We start from the raw sequence: 14,696 nt of genomic DNA on the forward strand, positions 1-14,696 counted from the left end.
TGGGACAAGCGTCCACAGGACTAGCGCAACTCAGCGAGGAAGGACTGTGGCGCCAAGCCCGGAAGAGTAGGGTGGTGCACAGGAAACCGGAAGTCCCGTGCCTACTCCGGAGGGGCGTGGCTTTCTCACTTGGCTCCAGTGCGCGTGCGCAGTGTCGGCGCTCTGATCTGAAACATGGCGGCGCGGTCTCTGTGGGCGGTGCAGAGGCTGCAGCGCCTCCTGGCCTCGGGGGCTGTGTCAGAGAGCAGGTAAGCGGGGCGGCGAGTCCGGGCAAGCAGTGGCGTGGGCGCCGCGATGGGCAAGTGTGGGGAGGAAGGCGAGGGCTAGCCCGGAGTCAGCGAGGACCGGCCTCAGGTCCCATGACCCGGCATCCACGCCGCATCACTTGCAAGAGTGGCTCAGGCCCATAGGCGCGCTTTTCCCGGTCAAGGAAGATAAGTGGATCCGAGGCCCTTCTTGGGAGGTAGAACCCCAAGCATGAGTCGGAGAAGAACTCTCCCAGCGCCTGCTCACCTGCTTCTCCCAGGGATGGATATAATTAAGGTTCTTAGCCAGACTCCATGTGGTCTTAGGGCAGTCAGTCTCTAAACCTTCCCAGGATCGTCGCTCTACCTGAGTGTGAAAGGAGGGCGTTGGACCTCGTTTCTCCTGATGGCCTTCCCATTCGTCTTAGAGATACTTTGAAACTACAGTTGCCATCACTGGACTGCCAAACTATTAGTTCTTTTTATTATCTCTTCTTTAATAATTTAGGAGGCTGGAATTTAGGAAAATTTACTAACTTTTCCAAACTGAGTTACCTGTCAAGAGACCAGCTGCGGTTCTCGAACAGGTGTTTTTGTGTTAGTTGGAGACGGTTCATTCTCAGGAATATCCCGAGAATTTAAAAAAGGTCTGTCTATGAGTTAAAGAACTCCGGCTTGTAAATTAGCCGTGGGGAAAATCCAGGAAATTTGCAAGGCCATTTTGTCACTTTTTTTTTTTTTTAAATATTAATGCACCTGACCTTACATCCGCCCTATCAGAGCCGTGAGGCGTCGTATTTAATGCTTAGGGCGGGGTGGTTTGTTCAAACCTTTGGCAGTTTGTTGGGTGAGGTAAAGAAATCGTCGAAGAATAGTTTCTTCTGAAGTAGTAACTATTCAGAGCACTGACCTTTTCTCTTTAAATTAGCCCTGTTTTGACCAGCTTTCTGTTTATCAGGATCAATGTGGTTTTCTAGAAAGGGAAGATCTTTAACCATGTGTAATTGGCCCACATATATCTATGATAACTGTATTTCCTGAACCAAATTTAGAACGATGTAGAATTGGATATCATACCATAATAAAATTCAAGACGAGCCTGAAACGTCTGGGAGATGATGGTTCTCTCCCCTGTGTCTTTAAGCTAGCTCTTCACTCTGCCCAGAGTGTTCTGTCCTTAAAGCAAACTTTTACCCTCTTCTCCTAAAGCCTTTGTTTAGATTTCTGCCATCTCAGTGACCACTGTCTGATTTATTGCTGTTCATGTAAGTAGTGAGCTGCTTGCTTTAAAGAGCTCTTGGACACACTAATTCATTGACCTAGTCTTTTTTCACTTGCAATGATTACCAGGATCCAGGATGGGGTAATGAAAACTTCTTTAAACTAGAGGTCAGAACTGCCACAGTCCCAAGATCTGCTCTAAACTAGTCCTCATTTCTTTGTAAAGTGAACTAAATGACAAATATTCACTTCCTTATGCCCATACAAGCCAAGAACAGGTACACACACACACACACACACTGTTTTATTGCAAGTCCGCTGGCAGTTTACCTCTTTCCCTGGCCGATTAGGGGAATGTTCAGGGTTATCTTTCATTTAGGTGGTGAGAATGAGAAAGATCTAGGTTTTTTTGTGCCAGTGTATATGCCATCATGCTCTTCACAAGTCATGTGTTTGTTTTTAGGGGGTGATTGTGTTTTGTGCTTAGGATTTTGAGCATGTGATATCAAATGTCATTGGCAAGGCAAACTGGATTGTGGGAATGCCCATTCTTAAAAGGCCTGTTTGAAACTGCCTCGAATGGATCCTGTAAGCAATTCCTGAAAGACAACTTCAAATGCTTTGTTAGTTAAGGCCTTCATGTCCTGTTATTGGGACTTAACCTTTCATTAGCTGTGCAAAACTGTAGACTGAATAATTAGCTGAACAAAAACTAATTGACTAAAACAAGCTTCTATTTTAGTGAGCTCTTTAGTTCTTGTACCAGTCATATTTCTCTTTCACGGATCTTCCCTCCCTGAAGGCTGTACAGCAGTCACAAAGTCTTAGCTAAGCCTAACTGAATTTGTTTACTCATTCTCCATTTCTGTAAGATAAAGAGTTAAATCAGAACAGTGTAACTTTGTGTGGCTTCTTGGTGCTAAATATTCTGGCTCAACAGAACACCTTTTGTTTTTGGTTGGGGGGGGTGTTCTGTGCTGCCAGAAAGATCTGCCCTTATCAGCCTCCCAGAACCGAGACTGCAGGTACTAGGAGTCACATGCCACTTTGTCCAGCTTAAATTTATGGCCTAGAACAAGTCATTAAACCTCAAGCCTCTCATCTTGAGGTGTTTTTGTTTGTTTTGTTTTGTTTTTGTCAGTAAAGTGGGACTTATTGTAGGGAATGGAGCTATCCACAGCACCTTTGGATGGAAAATGATTCCTGCTTATATATCTTCTTCATTAAAAACTTTTGTACCTAATATAAAATAGCTCACAACATAAGCATTCCTTCCAATCCTCAGAGACAGGCTGTTGTAGAAAGATCCCACAGTTGGCTCAAACAACAGTTAGAAACACTAAAAGGGGAGCTCTGCCCTTACTGATCATATCTAAACAAGGCCTTGTTTACATGAATTTTGTAAAAATTGTATAATAGATGACCTCACTACATATAATGACACTGGCCACCAAAGGTCAGAGGAGTAAAACCTAAGGCGCTATGGAAAGATGTCATGACAAGAAAATGGTTTGGCCTGTGCAAATGTGGAGTGAGGGTATGCTTGAAGATCTCTTTCCTGAAGGTCCCTGTGGGTCCCTTCAAGTCCTGTAAAGGCCTATGGATCCAATGAAGAGCCTGTCTCCAGGTGTAAAGAGGCTGGATCCCACAGTGTAGCACCTGAGGGCAAGAAGGGAGCCCCAGAGTGACAGAGTGGGGGAGCACTAGGATGGGAGAGGCAAGTAGCCAAAAGGAAACATAATGGCAGCTTTAATGCTATGTCTGCCTGGTGTGTTGGGTATTGCGGTTAACTGCCACTGCACTAAGAGTGAAGACTGATCCTGAACATCTAAGAAATATGGAAGGGAGAGATGAAGGGAACAGAGAAAGCCCTGAGTGAATGTGTGTGATAACATGAGCTGGCCATGTCAAATTCCCCAGAGCCTCAGACCCATGGAGGAATGGCAGAGCCTTCCCCCTGGGGTGAGGTTCAGAGACATGACAAAGTCTTTGATTAAGTGTGAGTGTTGACAGTGTGTGCGCAAAAATGTCCACCATAGCTTCTCCTGGGTGTTTATAACCTAATGACCGCTCCCCTACAGAGACCACTCCTACTGAGATTAACCCTGTCCCCTTGATCTTGCTGTATACCATAAGCCCTGCCTCTTGCCTTATCTGTATGTAATAACCTCACCTCCCTGGATGTTGAGCAACTCTATGTAATAAGCATGCTGAGCTTTCAGGGCGCTGTGGTTTCTCCTGCAGTGAGCCAGGACCACCTCATCCCAGCCTTCTGTCTGTCAGCTTTCGCTCACTGCTCCAATCAGGCTCATTCCTAGAGCAAGGCTGGACATGACAGATTATAATACCATTTATTTTGTATTAGCATATTCATTCTGGCAGAAAAGAAGAAGCCCAAGTGTCCATCAGTTGATAAATGGATAAACAAGTGTGCCATAGCTGCTCAATGAACTATTCCTTAGCAATTAAAGTAACCAATTACTGGAAAATGCCCGTAAGGGGCTGCCTCACCCTTCCCCAGTGAGAAATTCTCAGCACTCAGATATAAGGAAAACCTTCTTATTCTTATGCAGCTGTAGACTCTAGCTATTGTTTAAAGAGGTCCAGCCCTGATCTGAAATATTTCATATTTTATTAGAGTTAAACATTGTCCTACTCCCCCAACCATTTTAGGGGGTCTTTTTATTCTTGCTCCAAAGGAGATTTTCCAGAGCTGAGCGGGTTTTACAGAAGCTAAAATTTGCAGGTTTCTAGTTAAGACAGGTTTATCTTTAGCAAACAGCACGTGCTGTGTAATCCTTATGTTGGTGGTGGTCGCTTCTCAGAGAACAGATGTGACCCTTTTGAGGTCTGGGGGTGTAGAAGCAGAAGCCAAGCTCCTGTGTTTCAGAGCAGTGGCAAGTTTCTTACTCTATTTTCTTACTTCTGTGTAACCTAATATTTCGTGGTTGTCAGTAAATTCATTTTATTCCTATTTTTTTAATTAAAAACTTGTTAGTGTTTTTGCCTTACCACAATTACATGAGTTAAACACATTCTAAGTGAAGAACTGCTTCTGAATGACCATCTATTATGATTTTGTCGACACTGAGCATCCATAAAAGGCATATCTGTAGAAAACAAAATACTGTCAGATTTACCTGGGGCAAATAATTTAAGAGGAAATGGTAAGTGACATAAGTAAAAGCCTTCTTTTTATGATGACAAAAATATTCTGAAATTGTGATCTCAGAATTTGGTTGGCTCTACACATGGTAAGAATGTTTGCATTGTACACTTTAAATGGTAAATTGTATGGCATGACAACTACGTATCAGTAAAACTTTAATGGTGTGGGAGTTTTTGCCTGCATTATGACGGTGCACCACCTGCATGCATGCCGCCGCAGAAGCCAGAGGCATTGGATCCCCTAGAACTTGAGTTACAGGTGGTTGAGAACTGCTATATGGAGGCTCAGAGTTGAATCCAGGTCTTCTGGAAGAGCAGCCAACGTTCTTAACGTCTGAGCTGTTTTTCTCACCCTAAAGCTATTACTTTTAAGAACACTTTAAAATCTGGTAGTTGTGTTTTGGGTATTGGATGATGAAAACCTGAGTTGGATGAAGCAGAAAGGTGCTTAGGAAGGACTTCATCACTTGTCACTTGTGACGTGACAAGTGATGAAGAGTTTTCATGTGGGGTACTTTGGGGCTCTAACTGTTGTGGTTTTGCATTTGTGTGGTGGCACTTTTTCACTATGTGCCACTGCCCCACCCCACCCTCTTAGGGGATGGCTACACCCATTCAGCACTGCCACCCAAAGAACTGCTGGGGAAGACTGCAGTTCTGAGGACCCTCCTGATGGACTTGGTCCCTCCCTTGCTGAACAGGCCTTAAGGCTAAAAGCTGTTAAACTGGAAAAAGAAGTCCAGGATTTAACAGTGAGTAGTAGATTTTGTATTATTTGTTGTTTATGTCTCTTTGATTTAAATGTTCACATGAAGGTTTTTTGTGTATTTTTTTTTTTTAATTTCCTAAAATGGCTCTTTAACCCTCTTCCTGCACTGCTGTCTTGCTAGGCCTATTAGGCAAAAAAAAAAAAAAAAAAAAAAAAAAAAAATCTGTGGTTTTTAAAATGCCACATGGCTCAGTATGGTATCTCCTTTGGTTCCCTCTTGTATCACAGCATTTAGATAGCTGGTGGCTTGGCAGGGTAAAGGTGATGTAATGCCTGTCAGGTGATAGAGAATAAATATTTGTTGGGTGTGTGAGGTCTTTGTACTGTGCTAGTCAGAGAACACCTGGCCTACTGGACACAGCTGTGATTGAGCACGTTGAGAAAAGATAGATAAAGCAGAATAATTACAAAGCAGAGCAAAGCCACAAGGCAGCAAGATGCTAGGAAGCATGTCTTGTGGGAATTAAAGAAACCAGGAATTATAAGAGAGAAGAGGACTAAACAGGCTAAGTAACTGCCTTGAAATAGGTAATAGGTTTTTATTTATTTTTTTAAGATTTATTTATTTATTGTATGAGTACCATGTCTTCATGTATACCTGCATTCCAGAAGACGGTATCAGATCCCATTATAGATGGTTGTGAGCCACCATGTGGTTGCTGGGAATTGAACTCAGGACCTCTGGAAAAGCAGATAGTGCCCTTAACCTCTGAGACATCTCTCCAGCCCGGTAATAGGTTTTTAAAACTTACTTTGTCATATTGGAGTTCAAGTCAATGAAAGAAAGGTTGTCAATAATTAACTTGAAAACTGATGTATTCAAACTAGTCAGAATTACTTACAAGCTACTGAAAAATAAGTAGATCACTTCTTTGGTAATTTGGAGAGCAGCCAGCCTCGAATTGTTTGTTTTTAAATAGCTACTAGTTTTATTGGAGACGGAACCCTAGGCCTTGTGCATGCTGAGAAAGAGCCCTGCTGCTGAGCTGTGTCCCTGCCTCTATTATACCAGGGTAAGATTTATAAAATAAGAGCATTCTTTCCCACTGATTTCTCATCCTTTGACTTTTCTTTTGATATTTAGCTGAGATACCAGAGAGCTGTTGCTGATTCTGAAAACATAAGGAGACGAACCCAGAGATGTGTGGAAGACGCCAAGATATTTGGTGAGAGATGATTCACAAAAGCGTAAATTTAGTTGAAGGGCAGGTACCTTTGTAGCACATTTGTAAACTGAATGTAATGTAGAAGTACATCTGAGACCCTAACTAATCTCATCCACTACCTACCACTATCTCCATGGGCTTTGTCTGCTGCATGTGGGAATGGTATCATGCTAACCATTGCTACAATAATGCCGGCCCTTATTTTTCTAAGCATGTACAGTTAGTACATTTCCAACATTCTAGTGTGTATTCAAATAATCTTTTCAGTCATTAATGAACCAGTGAATTGTTAAGACGTTCAGAGGAGCATCAAAAGAACAGTGCCTAACCAGAAATGCTGAAGATGGCTTAATGTACGCAACACTGGTCTGTCTCCACGGGGAAAGACTACACTACTGTGGACAAGAATTCTCTGTTGCTGTCAGTACTCTGCAAGCTGGTGATTTATAACAGGCTGAAGGAAGCTAAAACTTGAAAGTTGTGTTTGTGTGTGTGTCTCCAAGTTTATGGCAAAGCTGCCAGTTTTAAACTGCATGATTTTTTTTCTTTTAATCATATAAACTTGTTTTTTCTCTTTACCTACAAAATATAAAATTTTTGGCTTTTGTCTCTTGTCTGATAAAGCCTAGAATGCTTGCTCTGTGGCTTTTGGCAGAAGACAGGTGTTGGCTGCTGAGCTATGGAAATATCTGTTACAAATAGCACAGTTTAGCAGTGGGGGAACTTCTGGTGTTCCATCTGCTTAATTAGCAAGATGGATGGACCCCAGAAGTCAAGCTTTGAGTTAGATCTAGTTTATTAGCAGTTTACCCAAGAAGTGGTAAGACATCTGGGAACAAACTCCTGTTAGCTCACTGCTAGCCAGTTTATTACTTTAGAACAAACTGTATTCAGCCAAAGATGTCATAGAAGTCACTGGCCAAGGGAATTTCCTCCTGGTAGCCAGAGATACTTAGGAAACTAGAGAGTTTGGGATGAGCTTGGAGGGAGAAGGAACATAGAATGGTGTTTTTGTTTATTTGTTTTTGTATTTTGAAATGGAGTCTCTATGTAGACCCAGCTGGCCTCAAACTCAGAGATTCTTGCCTCTGCTTTCCAACTGCTAAACTTAAAGGTGTGAGCTACCTACCACACCTGACAGAAACTATAACATTTTAACGGATATGTCACGACAACTATCTAACCTCCTTAAAAGCGTAGTTTTTACTTAGTAGTCTGTCTTCTTGGTCACACAGATGCCTTTTTTCCCAAGAAATTACTATGTGTTAAAATAGCATCTAAACCTAGAACAAAACATCCAATGCTGACCTGTGATGACTCCTACCTGTTTGTACATACAGGCAAACATGTACACATTACACACAGAGTAATCCTAATACAATAATAAGAATGCAATCAGACTGGGCCTTAGTGTACCAACTTGGGTTTCTGTTTAGCAGAATTTCCACTGTTTCACTGAATTAGATGCCAGGTTTCCTCTGACAGGACACAGGTCAGCACAGAAGCTTGCTACTTTCAAACTTGTACCTGAGGGCTGAAGGTGTAGCTTAGTGGCAGAGCACTTAGACAGTGTATGCAAGACCAGGGGTTGGGCTTGATTCCGGCACTGAAGAACCCAGGGTCTGCTCTCAATTGGGCTTGTTCTCTGTAAGCACCTTCTGCCCACCCTTCTCTCCTCCGCCTCCTCTCCCACTCCAAAGTAGATGATACCACAGTACTTCATGTGACACTCGACTTTATCCTTTCCTTGTGACCCCATCTGCATGCCTCCAAATCAGTAGGATGTTGCTTGTATTGCTGCTGTTGGACTGATTTGAATCAGGTTCCCTCTGTTTTTCCTAAGTTCAACTGGGTCTCAACCCTGGGAAAATAAACGGAGAATTTCATTCTCCTTAATCTGCCACGTCTGGTTGGTTTTCTCCGATCTCTCTGTTTTTCTGTTACTTACCTGTAGTGAGTCAAGGTGGCTGCGCATTTTAGCACAGCTGTAAACCTACAACAAAAAAGAATCCTTCCAGCAGCCCTTGCTGGGCAGTGTGCCAGAGATGTCTAATGGTGGCCATTCCTTACTTAGCTCAGTCAGAGAAGGAACAGTGGGTTCTCTCGGCAGCTGGGTTCATTTTCATCTTGTAACAGTTCACATTTCTTGAAAGGTTTCTGTGAACCTTTCCAGCACCTTCCTAGTAGGCGATAGGAAGGAAACTCACCTCTTCTGTGTGTGTGCTTTACCTTCCTGTCTAGCCAGCTTCGAAAACAAGTGCCTCTTGGCATCCTTAGCAAGTGCTAAGTGCCGGCTTTTCTTTTTTGTATGTCCCCAACCCCTACCGTCCCAGTGAAATATTCCTGTCTTACCTCTTGAGAATGACCTTTGCACACCTAAGATAACCTGTTTTTAATCCTTTTTCTGTAAACTTACTTGGCCTGTGTTGTAACTCTTCCCAGCTACCCAGTACTGGAGAGAGCTGTCTGTCTCCAGACACACATCTTTGCAGAAAAGACAATGACTTGTCGGTTGAGCTGGGGCAATGATCCCCCTTTCAGAAATGCTAAGTACAAAGTGTACTAGCCACCTCTGTGGGCCTACTCCAGATTCTGCCTCTAGGGGCAACATTGTTCTCAGACAGGTATCTGGTTTCTTTGCAGGAATCCAGAGCTTCTGTAAGGACTTGGTGGAGGTGGCAGACATTTTGGAGAAGACTGCTGGGTGCTTTTCAGAAGGAGCCGAACCTGAGGACCACAAGCTTACTCTGGAAAAAGTCTTCCAAGGGCTGTCCCTTTTAGAAGCAAAGCTGAAAAGTGTGTTTGCCAAGCATGGCCTAGAGAAAATGACACCCATTGGTGACAAATACGACCCTCACGAGCATGAACTCATCTGTCACATGCCAGCAGGTGTTGGGGTGCAGCCTGGCACCGTGGCATTAGTTCGGCAGGATGGCTACAAACTTCATGGCCGCACCATTAGACTTGCGCAAGTGGAAGTGGCAGTGGAGTCTCAGAGAAGGCTCTGAACAGGCCTCCAGGAGCTAAGTACTCTCCAGAGCCCAGGCACCTATGTCTCCTTTATTTATTAAGCTGGTTTGTATTATACATGAGGTCCTTCATGTGCTCTGCTTTGGATTTAGTCATATTGGCTTAATCTCTACTGTGTCTTATTGGTTTTATGTGACCTGTTTGGTCTCATCAGGTGTCCAGCCACAAGGCATTTGAACAATGTGACAAGTGTCCTATGGCCTTTATCAAAATGTTTACAAAAATCATTTAAATTGGTACTCTGATGACTGAATCCAAAATCTTCTTAACTGTGTTTTCATCCAACACAACATCTTGTATACAACATCTTGTATCTTGTATTTTATGGGGAAAAGAGATGGGATTGGTTTAACATTTAGGTACTTAGATTGCAGTGCTTTACCCTTGAATAAATTTAGATCATTTGGGTTGACATAATATACAAAGAGATTTTTTTTCAAGGCTGTTTTTTATTTCATTTTTCATTTAGTTGTTTGTTTTTTGTTCGTGTGTGTGTGTGTGTGTTTACATTCCCTGCACGTTGTTTCATAGCCGCCCCTTTCTGGTCCTGTTTGGAAAGGCTAAAGGGTCAGGCCAGTCTTCCTTTTCTGTTGTTGGTAAGGTATATGTGTTTATTAAACTGGTCTCAAGTCTGTGAACAGGCAAGGCCTGACAATACAGCCCACTCCCGGGAAGGGAGGGGCGGGCATGGTAGTTGATCATTTAAAAATAAAAACAAAGTATTTAGGTGAATGATTTTTTTTTTTCAATACATTATTTGCACAAAAGTAATGCTGTTGCCTCTTTTTTGTGAATTCCACTGAATGAATGGGCTATCCTCCTTTCTGGGTTAGGGTGTGGGGCTAACTTTGGAGAAGACAAGGAACTCATATAGCAGCAACATTCTAATTTTGAGGTAAGTTTTTACTAAGCTATCCAGGCTAGTAATGAAATTCTCGGCTTTGTGCTTCAGTCTCCCGAGTTTCCAGGGTTATTGATAGACCAACTAGGGTGAATGCTGTCTAGTTATTACTCAAATATCATAAGTTGGATGTTTGCAACAGTTAAGAAATGTCTCCAAATTTATAGATGTCACAATGGCTGTATCAAGTTCATCTCTCCTGTGTCTTTTTCCACTATTGCTTGTACTTCTTTTAAGACAATTCCAAGGGGTAAATAAAGTGAATCATGTAATTCTCAGAATGGGAAGTTTATTTGCAGTACTGTGAAGAATTATATTGAGGATCACGGTGCAGTGACATCAAGGTTTCCAATCAGAATAAAGCAAATACAGACACCAAAAAAAAAAACAAACAAAAAAACAAAGTCCTCAGACGTATTGTAAAACAGTGGGGGTGGGGGGGACTTGCCCCCAATCAGCTGCTGTCACCTTCACCATTCCGGTCTTTAAATCCTGAGTCAAAAGCACCAAAAATATATATATAAATGTTTATGATTGACAAAAAGAACAAAGTCTGGTTGGGTTTTTTGTTTTGTTTTTCTGCACATGTTTTGTCAAGAAAGGGTGTGATGCAGCTCCATCACTGTCCACCTAGGATCATTTACAGTACACAACAGAGGGACTATATTCCTTGAATTCCTCCCTGCTGAGCTGTATCAGCCGGAAGGTGGACAGTGAGGCCAGGGTGCAGCTGCCCATCCACTCAAGAGTACTTGAACTCAGGGAGCAATGATGTAGTCGATGGGGTACGTGCTGGTCCCACCAGACAAGCACTGTTAGCATCGAGGTCTGAGGATGTTGGCATCACACATAATGATGGGAATGAAGTTAAGCTCATAGGTGCCATAGTATTCCACAGCCAGAAAGGAAAGTTAAAAGAACTCATGGGGGCAGCAGGATTGGTCCTTATCAATAGTGATGACTGATGCAGCAGCTCATAACTCTACTCCTGGTAGGAGAAGGGTACAGCAGCAGGTATGTCTTCCTGAAAGCCCAGAGCAGCATGACACAGCTCTTTTTGACATTACGATTAAGTTCCCACTTGGCTATGGTAAAGCTGTAGCCACGCTTGCTCAGAAGCTTCATGAGTAGTCTGTAAGGTCTTATCCAACAGGATGGTATAGAGGAGAGCATAGTCCCTGAAGATGGGCACAGTGTGGGTGGCTCTGTCTCCAGAGTCCATCATGATGCAGGTGGTACTCTCTGTCATACAGGCAGCACAGCCTTGGTGGCTGTGTGCATGGCTTGGTGTTGATGGTCTTGAATATGATCTGGGTCATCTTTTCTTGATTAGCATGGTGTTCAGAGAGCCTTGGTAAGCAGCACCAAGCACTCCTCCAGGGCCACACTCGGCTCATTGTATAAGGTGTGGTATCATCTGTCGTCCACATTGGTGACAATATCAAACTCCATGGGTACCTCAGTGTCAGGATGCTTCTCTTGCTGTAGGCCTTGTCCACATAGGAGACCTGGCCAGTGCTCATCATCACACCCAGTACGTTGGACAACCCACCATGGAAACAGGAGACAGACTTGGAAGCATCCTCACCTATGAAGCCAGCTTTGTTGGAGCCAGTGCAGCATTATCTGCCTCCATGGCAAACGGTGACAGGTGGGGACCTGGTGGAGGAGGAGCTGAGAGGCCTGTGCTTGCCAGGTGAACATGGGTACTACGGAGTGTCTTCCCTTGTAAGCAAGGGGTTCTTTTCGGCATCTTGGGTATGAAGCACCGACAGCAAATGACCCAAATACGTTTATTTAGGTAACTACCTACAATGCCTGGTCCTGCCAACCCTCCCTCCTGGCCTTTGTCACATTTGCCCTGGGATCCTGTATTATTACACAGGGAGGAGACAGAGACAAAATGCTGACCTCCCATAATTCTCAATAATGCTAGAGATGTGCCCCATAGTAGGGCCTGACAAGTTACCTCACACAGGAACAAAATTTGTGTTTTTAGTGTACTGGGGATCAAATGTAGAGTCTCATGAATGCTGGGTGCACTCTGCGACTGAGCTATGCTCCCAGCCCTGACAAGCTTTGTTTTCTAGTCTTTGTATCTCCCTTAAGCCATATTTGTGTGAACATCTAGTCTTTTATCTATTAACCTTATAAAATGTATGAACCTGTACTTTTTTTAAGTCGTAATAACTGCTAGTGTGTAAAAGATTTGTCCAGTAAATAACTTAATGAGTGAATAATGCCTGAGGTAAACTTTGTAAAGGTTTTAGTCTAAGAGGTCTTATTGATACGGGAGAAAATGGGAATGAGACGTTTGATGATGTAAACTTGCTTAGGAAATACGAAGTTGCACAGTAGAATTTAGCACTCTGGTTCCCTTAGCATAGTTCTGCCAGGCAGATAGGAAGGCCTACATTAACAACTGTGTGGGAAAAGCAGTACTGGTCCATCTTGGTATAACCGTGACAGTATTCTACATTGTAAATTTCCCCTATTTGTCCACTGTTATGATTTCTGGCTCTGTGAGATGTGGTGAATGACTCAAAGCATAACTTGGAGCCAGAAAATTCTACAGGCTGACAGGGATTTCTGTTCAGGGCTGGTTCCCCTTTGTGCATTAGCCAGAAGCAGTCATGTCCTAATACTAAAAGAGCCTTTCCTTTATTAATCTCTATGAGGTACAGAGACTTCTCGTGGGAAGGCATATTAGTTCTACATTACCTCACCCTTTATGCTGCTCCTGAAGCTTAGAAATGTAGTCTGTTCTAAGACTAGACTCAAGAGGCCATCCTTCTAGGGACTTTGACTGTACTACACATTAAACTGGCGCAAACGGGATTGATAGGAAAACCAAGCTGGGCATGGTGGTGCACACCTTTAATTCCAGCCTTGAGGGGCAGAAGTAGGCAGATCTCTTTGAGTTCAGGGCCAGCCTGGTCTACAAAGTGAGTCTAGAACAGCCAGGGCTGTTACATAGAGAAACCCTGTCTCAAAAAAAACAACCAACCAAACAAGAAAAAAAAAAAAACAACTGTTGTATACATAAATACAAGAGTCCTCAAAATTGGTGCTTAGATCGCATCCAGTTCTACAGAACAGGAGAAAACTGGTGAGTAAAGTTCTTGTAGACGTTGTCTGGGAAGTCATTTGATACATAAAACTTGGCCAGTGTTGCTTTCTTTTCAACTTACGCTTTATAAAAGGAAAAAGTCAGCCTCTTGACTACTATTGCAGTTCCCCAAATAACAATCAGTTCCATATATACCAAGAATATTTTGAGGAGACATAGCCTAATCTTAGACCTCCAGTCATTTTCAGATGGGACCCTCAAGAGTAAGACACCACACAGGCATTTATCAATGGAGCCGTCTCCCTTTGGTCCCCGCCATCTCCACCAGATCTAAACACTTGGACAAAGGTGAGGCTTGGAGAGGGTATAAAGTGTGCTGGGAGCAGCAAATAATCACTTAAAAAAAAATTGATGACTATTATATGTGCATGTTTTCTTTCCATGTCAGCCTGCACTGTGTGCATGCCTGGTACCTACAGAGGCCAAGAGAGTGTTAGATCCCCTGGAACTGGAGTTAAGAATGGCTGTAAACCACCATGTGGGCACACTTAAAAAGTACTGTTTACTTGGGGGCTAGGACATGGCTCAGTAGTTAAGAGCACTCTGGCTGCTCTTCCAGAGAACCCAGGATTTATTCCCAGCGCCCTCTGCACTCAAAAGAGTCTTTTGCAAGGCATTATCTTACTGTTCCACGAGGTGGATATTGTAAATTTAAGGAGCAGTGAAATTCTACAATAGAGTTTGCTGCCTCCCTCCCCCGCCTTCATTTTTACAAGATTGGCAGATGGAAACAATGAGAAAAGAGCCATGTATATTTAGAGTTATGAGCTATTCTTGACAGGGAACTAGGACGAACTAATTTTAGGAGTTCTATTGTCAAAAGGGTGTTCTGATCTTTCCATATATTTATGCAAGTAGATCAATGTTGGGTTCTTTTATTGTTCTGTGGTTTTTGCATACTTAATTGTGAGTTCAGAATGAGATGAAGCCATAATAGCAAAAAAAAAAAAGCTCAAAAAAGGGACAAGGGAGCTGGAACAGTGGAGTAGAACTCAGGCTTGGTAGACATATAGACTTTGAACACAGCTCTGGTACCTGTGATTTTCGAATCCAGTCATTCCACATT

The 14,696-nt window shown here is 43.0% G+C and overlaps 1 protein-coding gene across 2 annotated transcripts; it reads left to right on the forward strand.

The window, feature by feature from the left end:
• Positions 1-107: 107 nt before the first annotated feature.
• Positions 108-10,781, forward strand: Grpel2 (GrpE like 2, mitochondrial). Of its 2 annotated transcripts, XM_021633708.2 has the most exons (4): positions 108-248; positions 5,233-5,386; positions 6,488-6,569; positions 9,213-10,781. In XM_021633708.2, exons 1-4 carry the CDS (start codon positions 175-177, stop codon positions 9,575-9,577), a joined length of 675 nt encoding a protein of 224 aa, XP_021489383.1. In that variant the 5' UTR covers positions 108-174; the 3' UTR covers positions 9,578-10,781. The 2 variants fall into 2 exon arrangements, with proteins under 2 accessions (XP_021489383.1, XP_021489382.1); XM_021633707.2 differs by lacking the exon at positions 108-248 and having other exon boundaries at positions 1,038-5,386.
• Positions 10,782-14,696: the final 3,915 nt, after the last annotated feature.

This window comes from Meriones unguiculatus, chromosome 2 (assembly GCF_030254825.1).
Source record: "Meriones unguiculatus strain TT.TT164.6M chromosome 2, Bangor_MerUng_6.1, whole genome shotgun sequence".
Lineage (NCBI taxonomy): Eukaryota > Metazoa > Chordata > Mammalia > Rodentia > Muridae > Meriones > Meriones unguiculatus.

What these genes read in the sequence shown, in the direction of transcription:
- Grpel2 (XM_021633707.2), top strand. Translation starts at nt 5,126, where the DNA reads ATGAAGAGTTTTCATGTGGGGTACTTTGGGGCTCTAACTGTTGTGGTT. An exon ending in AAGAAGTCCAGGATTTAACA is followed by an intron (nt 5,387 to 6,487) that starts GTGAGTAGTAGA and finishes TTTGATATTTAG; the next exon opens with CTGAGATACCAGAGAGCTGT. An exon ending in GGAAGACGCCAAGATATTTG is followed by an intron (nt 6,570 to 9,212) that starts GTGAGAGATGAT and finishes GTTTCTTTGCAG; the next exon opens with GAATCCAGAGCTTCTGTAAG.